At 40.5% G+C, this 11,681-nt stretch overlaps 1 protein-coding gene across 1 annotated transcript; it reads right to left on the reverse strand.

Annotated features, from left to right (window-relative positions):
• Positions 1-1,312: 1,312 nt before the first annotated feature.
• Positions 1,313-6,701, reverse strand: LOC133654335 (intermediate filament protein ON3-like). Its single transcript, XM_062054646.1, has 9 exons — positions 6,112-6,701; positions 5,126-5,334; positions 4,987-5,047; positions 4,763-4,858; positions 4,509-4,673; positions 3,211-3,336; positions 2,932-3,152; positions 2,770-2,840; positions 1,313-2,041 (listed from the first exon to the last, which is right to left on the reverse strand). The coding sequence occupies exons 1-9, from the start codon at positions 6,598-6,600 to the stop codon at positions 1,809-1,811; spliced, it is 1,671 nt and encodes a 556-aa protein (XP_061910630.1). The 5' UTR covers positions 6,601-6,701; the 3' UTR covers positions 1,313-1,808.
• Between the last annotated feature and the right edge of the window lie 4,980 nt (positions 6,702-11,681).

The following is an 11,681-nucleotide window of genomic DNA, read 5'->3' on the forward strand; positions in this document are numbered from 1 at the left end:
CTGGCTGAGTAAGAACAATATGAACATTACACAAGGGTTAAAAATGAGCATTATTGTCTCATAAAGGCAGAATATTCAGAATCGTCTACCGCTTGTCCCTTTGACCTGGGGAAAAAAACAACAACGAAAAAAACCCCAAACATCCCTAAAACATCTAATCTTATTTTCTAAATAGGTGTCCTCCCAAACTAGATTTGGAGCCAAAGTCTTTTCCATGGCAGCACTGTTTATTTTGACATCGGTACTGTAGGGATTTGACAGTCTAATGCAGGGGTCGGCAACCTTTACCACTCAAAGAGCCATTTTGGCAAGTTTCACAAATTAAAGAAAATGATGGGAGCCACAAAAAAAAATTGAATATTTAAAATGAAAAACACCGCATACAAAGCTTAAAAACTTTGTGCTATGTTAACCAGGGGTCTCCGACACACACACCGGCACACACTTTAACGTGGAAATTTGATGTTAGTGCGGCCCGCGGGTTTTGAATGAATGGCGCTTGATAGAGACTCCTGAATATCAGAGCGTGATGACACTGTTTTGGCGCCCTCTACAGTCTGCCCTAACAGTGTACCTGCTCGACCACACGTAGAATGCAGTTTCAGCTTGCTCACGTAAGTGACAGCAAGGCGTACTACCTCAGCAGCCACACATCTTACACTGACGGTACCAATACCCAGAATCCCATGCAGCCCTAACTCTTCCGCTCAACCAACGCACGGAGGGGGGGTGGGGGGTGGGGGGGTGATGTGTGGGGGGATTTGGTGGTAGCGGGGGGTGTATAATGTAGACCGGAAGAGTTAGGGCTGCATGGGATTCTGGGTATTGGTTGTGTTGTGTTTATGTTGTGTTACGGTGGGATGTTCTCCAGAAATGTGTTTTTCATTCTTTTTTGGTGTGGGTTCACAGTGTGGCGCATATTTGTAACGTAACAATGTTACTTGCCGGGGGGCCGGCAAGTATGTAGCTGAGCTTAATCAGAGTGGTCAAAGAGCCGCATGCGGCTCCGGAGCCGCGGGTTGCCGACCCCTGGTCTAATGCAACATGGCCTCCACGTGTGTATCTTGCATTTTACACTCCTTTTATTGTTTTTTGTCACGCTACTGAGAAACCTGACACCCCCGTTTTAGGACCAAAACCCTTAAAACAAGTAAAACACTCTAACATAAAATCTGCTAGTGAGAGGAATTATCTTATCAGACAGAAAATAAGCAAATATCAGCCTTATTTGAGATATTTAATCGTACTTAGATTTCACTTTTTGCAGTGAGTGTCTAAAATAAAAATGCAGAAAAAAAAATGACACCAAACACACCGAAACTCATCTTTATTCCAGACTTGGTCGAGAACAAACGTTTATTTTTCCATTCAGAGTAAAGCGGGAATTGATGCAAAATGACGGTGGCGTGTGTGCGTAGAGCTTCGTAGCAGAAATAGTGACGTGCTGGGTGTGACCGCCTCACGCGCGCTAACATGTCAGAGCTCGGAAAAGATTGCCGTCATCTTTTTTTTAGGAACCTCCGAATGTCTGACGTGTTAGCGTGTGATGGTTAAGTCGGGTTGCAGGTTACTCGCAGTCCTGATACTACAAGTGTGCTCTTATCTACAGGACAAGTGGGAGCAACAACAAGGACAGTCACCAGCACAAGAGAGGACTGCGTTTATATTGACTCTGCCTCTGCAGGATGGAACCTCGGACTCTGGGAGTGTGTGCTGCTCAAAACAAAGGACTATAGAACTACACAGGACAGGAAATGCATCTAATGGGGCTATGGAGGGTTTATTTTTCCTGGTGTTTGGGTCTGTTTTCAGCGGCGAGAGCTGGTTCTGGACGTCATCATGGAGCTGCTGCTTGAGCCGCCGCCGCTGCTCATGCGGCCGCCGCCGCCGCCAATGCTGTAGCCGCCGCCGCCGCCAATGCCGTAGCCGCCGCTTATGCTGCTGCTGTAGCCCATTCCTCCGCCCATTCCTCCGCCCATGCCCATGCCCATGCCCATGCCCATTCCTCCTCCCATGCCCATTCCTCCTCCTGAGCCACCACCTGGTGATAGAAATAAAACAGACGTATGAAAAAATGTGTGACCACAGATCACGTGACAGGAAGAAAAGCTGGGCTAACTGCAATATATATATTTTTTTAATCCAAATGAAACCGAAACTTAACAGCACAAAGTGTTGGACAAGAACAGGAGCTACTAATACGAAGAAAAAATACTCCAAAAACAGTTCTGAAAGTTCATGTTTTTATCAGTGTTATGAGAAGATTTTTACTTTCTATTATCGGTTTGTCCACCTATCTAAAAAAAGGCAACAAAAAAAACCCAGGAAAAATAGGAACAGACAATTAACAACTCCATAAAGATTATTTTTTTAAAGAGTAATAAAATGTATATATATATATATATATATATATATATATATATATATATATATATATATATATATATATATATATATATATATATATATATATATATATATATATATATATATATATATATATATATATATGTATATATATAATATATAATGTGTATATATAAATATATATAATAGTATATAATAATAATATTAATCATAAACATATATGATTAACATATATACATATATATGTATATATATGTAATATATAATGTGTGTATATATATACATATATATATATATATATACATACTTCACTAGACTTACCTTAGTTGTTTAATTGTATACTAGTATTATTATTATTATTATGTACAATCTCAAGTGAAAAAGAAAAAAACAGTTCCATACCAAAGCCGCTGCTGCTGCTGGATCCTGAGGTCTGTATGTGGATTGTTGCATTTCCGCCACCAGCTCCAATCCTGCAGAGATCAAACAAACAAACAAAAAGTTAGGACACAATATATTTGTAGGAAAAGGATTCCAGGAGCTCAAAGTCTAAACGTTGCATACCTCTCCTCCTCGCCCTCCAGCAGTTTCCTGTAGGTGGCGATCTCAATGTCGAGAGTCAGCTTGATGTTCATGAGCTCCTGGTATTCCCGGATCTGGCGAGCCATGTCCTGCTTGGCTCGCTGCAGGGCGTCTTCCAGGTCCTTGATGCGGGCCTTGGCGTCCTTCACCGCTATCTCGCCGCGCTCCTCGGCCTCTGCGATCTGAGCCTCCAGGTTGGCGCGCTGCAAGGTCGGGTAACGTTAGCGAGGATGCCGAGTCCAATCAGAGTGTTGAACACACCTGTCCCTTGATAGCGTCGATCTCGTTCTGGATGCGACTGATCATACGGTTGAGTTCTGCGATCTCGCTCTTGGTGTTGCGAAGGTCATCCCCGTACTGGCCAGCAGAGCTCTCCATGTCCTTGTACTGGAAGGAGAGAATGAGAATTGACATGGTGCTACTTTGGACACATTTTAGACTGGTTCTAATGAGTTAGCAACATTATGGGCGGATTTTCCTTAAAATTCAGGAAATGTCATCAATGGGATAAGGAACAAGTTGTGGGGGTGACCCAGATCATATCTACCAAGTTGCCTTATGTTACTACGTTAAACATCTATGTGTGTGGATGCTAGTGGCCCCGCCTACACCCACAGAGACTCACTCTGTTGATTTGAATCCGCAATAGAACAAACACGCCCAGGCGCTGAGACCGTACGAAGAGTGAACCCGCTTACAGCCGGTTTTGAAGCTACAGACGAACAAAACAAACGTCAGGAGGTTATGTATTCGCTGTGGTTTGTTTGTCGAATTGTTAGTTAGCCACTTAGCTCAAAAAGTTATGGCTGGATTTTCGTTGAACTTCTAGGAAATGTCAAATGTAGGATAAGTGATTGGATTTTGGGGCTGATCCGAACAACCATCTAGGTTTTTTTATTACTATTGGGAGATAGTGCCTGTGTTCTCGGAGTGCTTTTCTACTTATTATTTGTATGTCTTTAGCAAAAACAAATAAAACGTCTCTCTTTTTCAAGGCAACAACTCATTTTGATATTGTTTCCAATGTCACTGAAAAAAATAACAGATTGCAATGACAATGTTTGCTAACTTAATTACAACCTTTGCGACCCCTTTTTTTAATGCCGCGTCACAGCTTCATCTTTCTCCATGTCGCTGGTGTGTGTGAGTGCCAGGCAGAAAAGCTCTGTAGGCTCCAAACAGGAGATGAGCTGTCTTTTTGAGAATTACATTCCGTTTTTTTAATTGGTTCAATGATTAATATGTTGACTGCTCCTTCATTTGGATTTAATCACTTTGTGTAGCATGCATTACCGCCACCTTCTGGACAGGGGAGAAACATTATCGACTCTAACTTGCGATTTCATTTAATTTTTCGCAAATAACTAACAGCAGGTGACACCTTTGGTACATTGGTATAACACAAACCAAGCAACTAAGGGAGAAACTCTTCTACTGCCTTGGTTGTGTTGGAAGGTTCTATTATTGCCTCCGTTGACAAAGTGCTTGGATTTAATCAATTTTTCTCTAACATATAGTGTATGCTAAAAAAATTTACACCTTCAGTGTTGGATGTCTACCTTCTGCTGATAGAACGCCTCCGTGTCGGCACGGCTGCGGTTGGAGATGTCCTCGTACTGAGCCTTCACTTCAGCGATGATGGAGTCCATGTCCAGGTTGCGGCTGTTGTCCATCTGTACGATGACTGAAGTGTCCTTGATCTGGGTCTGGAGTTCAGCGAGCTCCTGATAGACAAAAACAGGCGCATGAAGTTTGATGGTGGTAGAGTCTTAAACCATGGCAGTAAGCAGTGTTTGAGGTTTGTTTTACGTACTCTGTCATAGATCGCCCTGAGGAAGTTAATCTCATCCTGAAGACCGTCAATCTGTGCCTCAAGATCGATCTTTTTCATGTAGGCAATATCGACATCCTGTTGGTATAGAAGAAGAAGGAACAATTTCCGTTGTGGATCAATAAAGTTTGTCTAAATCTAAGTCTAAAGAAATGTTTTTTTATTGCGTTCCGGTTGCAGAAACACTTAAGCGCTTCAGCAGTTACCTTTTTGAGGACAACAAATTCATTCTCCAGATTTGCACGTTTGCCGATTTCATCCTCGTATCTGAAAGAGTCAAATAAAACGGACAAATCAGTAAGTTTATAACAGCTGATTGAGTCCTTGCTTTTTGGTGGTTCTCACTTCATCTTGAAGTCTTCCACCAGTCCTTGCATGTTCCTCAGCTCTCCCTCCAGTTTGACCTTCTCGTTGCCGTAACCGTCCAGCTGTCTGCGCAGGTTGGCGATGTAGGCCTCGAACATGGCGTCGATGTTGGAGCGGGTGGTGGTCTGCTCCTGCATCAGTTGCCATTTGGTGTCCAGCATTTTGTTCTGCTGCTCCAGGAAGCGTACCTAGGAAAAACGGAAATTTAAAGAGTGGGTTCAGGGTTAGTGTTTAGGCAAGGATACAATATCGTGACATGAATATGTCCCTGTGTCTTCTTTCTTATCTCGGTTGCACGTTGGTATAAACAAGACCACCTTTACCCCCCCAAAGTATATTTATTTTAAAATTGCTCATATGGAGATCCAGCAAACAAGTTTGAACTTCTGCATGCAGATTAAGGGGGCGGAAGGTTGGAGCCCATCCCTTTGTTTTGGGTGCCACGCCTCATATAGCCCCTCCCCTTTAATGCACCTCACCTTTTTGATCTCTGGCACATTTTGCGAATCTATCCAAAACTTATTAAAATGGATCAATAGTGACATAATGGTTCACGTTGCCGACTTTCAAACAGTTAGTGTGGGATTGAGTCACAGTCAGCCTTTCCTCAACCCAGAGACTGGAGTTAATAATCGGCATTTCACTGCACTGGTTGACATACAATAAGGAAATATCATTGACTTTGGTAAGTTTGATCATACTCAGGTGGTATCTGCTGCATCAGGAGAAGACTTTGAGTGCTACCGTAACTCGATCACCACTTGAGTTTAGAGGCATCGTACATTGGATACGACCACTATAGTGTTTCCTGCCTCTTGCTAGAAGACAGATGGCAAAGGTCCAGCTATGGTCATGGACTTCTAGCATTTACAGTCTGGGGGCTTTGCGGTTGTATATATAGAGTTTGCATCGATCATCTTTCTCCACAAACCAATGCCTATGTTCAAAATTGTTTTTACACCTACCTTGTCAATGAAGGATGCAAAGCGATTGTTCAGGTTCATGATCTGATCCTTCTCTTGTAGACGCACGGTCTGGATGGTGGGATCGAACTTTAGGTCTATGGGGGCCAGCAGGCTGGCGTTGACATGGACGTTTGTAATGGGAGCTATCAGCTGACCTCCGCCAGATCCAAATCCACTTGAGCCAATGGAGTAACCTCCTCCACCGCCAGAACCCATGCCGAAACCTCCACCACCACCGCCGCCACCACCCATGCTTGACCTAAGCATCGAGGAGCTGGAGGCCATCACTGGTGATGACCTGTACGACACTGCAGATCTAGAGGACCAGCCACGTGAGCCGCCGCCGCCGCCGCCACCGCCGTAACCACCGCCGTAACCACCGGCGAGACTGCCACTGTAACCGCCACCGTAACCGCCGCTGAGACCGCCACCGACACTGCCGCCTGACCCATAACTGGTGGTCACGATTCTACTGGAACGCATGGTCATTCTAAGAGGAAAACAAGTCACACACAAAGAGAGAGGGGCAAAGAGAGAGAGAGGTTTGGCAGAGCGGAGGTGTCCACTAAGAGGAGAGTCAAGTCCCTCTAAGTACCGTCTTCCTGTCCATGATGGCTTTTTATGGCTTTCTCACAGCAAAGGAGATCCTACCGAGCGCCGCAGTCCTCCAATCGCATGGACGCACCAGCAGGGAGGCGGGCCCTTGCAGCGATAATGCAGACAGGTAAACGCCCTTGTAAAATGATACGGGCTTGACACACCCGGATGGTCTCCGCAGAAAAGCACCACAGAGAGAAGGAAAGACATTCTGGTTGATTTTATTCCCACTTTGTACTGATCTTCCTGAGGACCACACTGTCTGACAGGGATGGGGTCAGACAAAAGAATTGCCTTGGACTTTTTGATCCAGATTGAAAATCCCAGGTCTGCCCCACGCATAGTTGTGGTAATACTACAGTGCAGATAGATAGATCCTGTACGTGTTTATCCAGTACCACAATTAGTCATTTTCCTGCATAATCCTTCAAAATGAAGCCAAACCTTGAGATTGAACACAACATTCATTTAAAGGGACAACATCCACCAATACTGCACGCTTTTATGACCAAGCATTTCCCCTGCAACTCATGCGTTTCAGGCTTGTTCATGCCACACCTTGTTAATTATGCATTTGGACCTACAGGTCATGTGTCCACAGAACGCCCGGCCCCCCCGCAGAGACCATTTAATTGGTTCTTGTAGCTTGGCTTCTGTTTTGTTCTAAAACTCCAACTGGAAAAGCCATAGAAAATGCAGCTAGATGACTGAATGCCTCATGATAAGACCAAAGGTGAACTTTTTCATGTCCTAGATCAGGGGTGTCAAACGTACGGCCCGTGGGCCGGATCAGGTCCGTGAACAGGTTTTGTCCGGTTGGGGATGAGTTTGCTAGGTATAAAAATGAGCCGAAATGTTTGAATGAAGGAAACTGCTGTTCTAAATGTGTCCACTAGATGTAGCGATAGCAATTCTTTGTATCTTTGTAGATTATGCTACATATGTAAAAAAACCCAAAAAACAATAGATTCCAGGGATATTGCAACATTATGTATTATTTGAATTGATCTTTTTATAACACAGTTATTGAATGAAGTGCACGTTTGTAGTTGTTTCCCCATATTTCTACACAATAACTCAGATATGGTAACACTAGCGAGCAGTGGAGAATATGAAGTGATTTTTGGTATTTTTGGTTTAAGCTCCTATTTTGGGGGCTTTTTCCTGTAGCAGTTTCATGTCTTCCTTTGAGCGATATTTCCCACATCTACTTTGTTTTAGCAATCAAGACTATTTATGTTGTTTTATCCTTCTTTGTGGGGACATTGTTGATTGTCATGTCATGTTCGGATGTACATTGTCTGTGCTCCACAGTAAGTCTTTGCTGTCGTCCAGCATTCTGTTTTTGTTTGCTTTGTAGCCAGTTCAGTTTCAGTTTCGTTCTGCATAGCCTTCCCTATGCTTCAATGCCTTTTCTTAGGGGCACTTACTTTTTGTTTATTTTTGGTTTAAGCATTAGACACCTTTTTTACCTGCACCCTGCCTCCCGCTGTTTTCCGACATCTACAAAGCAATTAGCTACCGGCTGCCACCTACTGATATGGAAGAGTATTACACAGTTACGCTGCCGAGCTCGAGTGCACCAGTCAAGGAAAATGAGCAAACTACATAAATAATACGTAATTTTTTTATCTTGATAGATTGAAAATTAACACCAATGAGTTGACTGATGAACATTATAACATAATTTATTCAGAAAGTATAAATAACGAAAAATAAAGATAAAATACTATTAAAAGCAACATGTAAATGTAAAAAAAACAACAACAACAACATTATGATTTTTCCTTTTTCAGAAAGTGCTTGTTTTATTTTTAAACAAAGAAAACGATCTGAAGTCGTCTTTATTTTTAAGTTATCGTGCCGTAATTTTAACAGTCCGGCCCACCTGGGAGTAGATTTTTCTCCATGTTTTTTCTCCAATTTAAAATGAGTTTGACACCCCTGCTTTAGATGCAAAACAGCGGCCGTAAAACAGTTTCAATTTTGATAGTATATTTTACACTTTCATTTTATTCTCCTTGGGCATTCTAATGATTTTTGCATATTCATAAAGACAGACAACACTTCTTATTTTGCTCACTCACGGAATTATCTGCGCACGAGCTTTGCGTGTGCTATCGAGTTTGCATGCGTTTTAATACACGCTAATCTTTAGTAGAAAAGGCCCATAGTGTACTTTAGGACACCGGGCCGCCCGGTACCGGTCCGCGGACCGATTGGTACCGGGCCGCACAATAATTTTTTATTTTTTTTTTTATTTTTTTTTTTTATGAAATCAACATAAAAAACACAATATATACATTATATATCAATATAGATCAATACAATCTTCAGGGATACAGTCCGTAAGCACACATGATTGTATTTAATTATGTAAAAGAAAAATTAAAAAAAATAAAAAACTTTTTTTTTTTTTAAATACCCCCCCGTCCGTGGGACAAATTTTCAAGCGTTGACCGGTCCGCAGCTACAAAAAGGTTGGGGACCACAGCTTTAGGAGACATGGTCTCATCTAGTGGCCAACACTAGTGCAATATTTATTTATTTTTTAGTTCATTTAGCCATGTTTATGCTTGAAAATGTTTAACTTAGACCAAAAATAGTGGCCCCCGATCTAAAATGAGTTTGACACCAATGTCCTGGATACACAAGATGAAAGTAGACCTCCATTCATCACATTGGACAAGGCTTTGCAAGGAGGATTTGCTGCATCGATTGAGAGCGGAGTTTTTCTTTTAGTTTTTTTTTATTAAAGTTGTTTTTTGAACTGGAAAAATTCAAATTTTTTTCCGAAATTCCAGGCATTCCGTAATATTATTTCTCTATGAAAAATGTTACTACTTCAACATTTCTCGACCGATTTTTTTTATCGTTTTCAAAAAAATTCCTTCTTTTCCCGCCCCGAATTCCCCAATTTGTATGAAATTCCCATTGAAATGAATGGGAAATTTTTCAAAATTACACAACTCCCACATTTTTCATCTAATTTAAAATAATTCCCAGTTTTTAGGGACATTTACCCCACTCAAAATGAACTGGCCATATTTCAAACTTCCACCATTTCCACATTTTTCAACTTATTCAAACTATTCCACCTTCAACATATTCCACTCATCCTGGACATTCAAAATATCATTTTTCCAAGTTCAAAGAAATTCCAGGAATTCACGGAATTCCCAGTTTTCCAAACCCTATTTCCAGCCTTTTATCTGGCGACTACTCCTCCCACATTTTTCAACCCACTAAAACATTCATCTTAATCTGGACTAAAAAACAAAGATGTATTTTGAACTTGAAAAATTCAATTTTTTTCCTAAATTCCAGGCATTCCGTAATACAATTTCTCTATGAAAAATGTTACTACTTCAACATTTCTTGACCGATTTGAAAAATTCCAAAACCAACCATTTAGAACATTCAAGTATTTTTTTACCTTTTTCAAAAAAAATCCTTCTTTTCCCACCCGGAATTCCCCAATTTTTTATGAAATTCCCATTGAAATAAATGGAAATTTTTTTTTAAATTACACAACTCCCAAATGTTTCTAATCTTTAGTAGAAAAGGCCCATAGTGTACTTTAGGACAGTGGTCCCCAACCTTTTTGTACTTGCGGACCGGTCAATGCTTGAAAATTTGTCCCACGGAACGGGGGGTAAAGGGGTAGTAAAAAAAAAAAAAAAACACTTTTTTTTTTTTTTTTTTTGTCATAAAGAAATACAATAATGTGTGCTTACAGACTGTATCCCTGCAGACTGTATTGATTTATATTGATATATAATGTATATATTGTGTTTTTTATGTTGATTTAATTTAAAAAAAAATAAAATAAAAAAAAATAAATTTTTTTTTTTTTTTTTTTTTTTTTTAATTTCTTGTGCGGCCGCAGCCCGGTGGTTGGGGACCACTGCTTTAGGAGACATGGTCTCATCTCGTGGCCGACACTAGTGCATAATTGATTTTTTTTTAGTTCATTTAGCCATGTTTATGCTTGAAAATGTTGAACTTAGACCAAAAATAGTGGCCCCCGATCTAAAATGAGTTTGACACCCCTGTCCTAGATACACAAGATGAAAGTAGACCTCCATTCATCACATTGGACAAGGCTTTGCAAGGACGATTTGCTGCATCGATTGACAGCTGAGTTTTTCTTTTAGTTTTTTTTTATTAAAGTTGTTTTTTGAACTGGAAAAATTCATTTTTTTTCCGAAATTCCAGGCATTCCGTAATGTTATTTCTCTATGAAAAATGTTACTACTTCAACAATTCTCGACCGATTTTTTTTATCGTTTTCAAAAAAATTCCTTCTTTTCCCGCCCGGAATTCCCCAATTTGTATGAAATTCCCATTAAAATGAATGGGACATTTTTCAAAATTACACAACTCCCACATTTGTCATCTAATTTAAAATAATTCCCAGTTTTTAGGGACATTTACCCCACTCAAAATGAACTGGCCATATTTCAAACTTCCACCATTTCCACATTTTTCAACTTATTCAAACTATTCCACCTTCAACATATTCCACTCATCCTGGGCATTCAAAATATCATTTTTCCAAGTTCAAAAAAATTCCAGGAATTCACGGAATTCCCAGTTTTCCAAACCCTATTTCCAGCCTTTTATCTGACGACTACTCCTCCCACATTTTTCAACCCACTAAAACATTCATCTTAATCTGGACTAAAAAACAAAGATGTATTTTGAACTGGAAAAATTCAAATTTTTTCCAAAATTCCAGGCATTCCGTAATACAATTTCTCTATGAAAAATGTTACTACTTCAACATTTCTTGACCGATTTGAAAAATTCCAACACCAACCATTTAGAACATTCAAGTATTTTTTACCTTTTTCAAAAAAAATCCTTCTTTTCCCACCCGGAATTTCCCAATTTTTTATGAAATTCCCATTGAAATGAATGGGACATTTTTTTAAATTACACAACTCCCACATTTTTCTAATCTTTAGTAG

The sequence above is a fragment of the Entelurus aequoreus genome, linkage group LG07, assembly GCF_033978785.1.
Source record: "Entelurus aequoreus isolate RoL-2023_Sb linkage group LG07, RoL_Eaeq_v1.1, whole genome shotgun sequence".
In the NCBI taxonomy this organism is placed as follows: domain Eukaryota; kingdom Metazoa; phylum Chordata; class Actinopteri; order Syngnathiformes; family Syngnathidae; genus Entelurus; species Entelurus aequoreus.

What these genes read in the sequence shown, in the direction of transcription:
- LOC133654335 (XM_062054646.1), bottom strand. Translation starts at nt 6,600, where the DNA reads ATGACCATGCGTTCCAGTAGAATCGTGACCACCAGTTATGGGTCAGGC. An exon ending in TCGACGCTATCAAGGGACAG is followed by an intron (nt 3,153 to 3,210) that starts GTGTGTTCAACA and finishes CCGACCTTGCAG; the next exon opens with CGCGCCAACCTGGAGGCTCA. An exon ending in CTGGAGGGCGAGGAGGAGAG is followed by an intron (nt 2,841 to 2,931) that starts GTATGCAACGTT and finishes TGATCTCTGCAG; the next exon opens with GATTGGAGCTGGTGGCGGAA.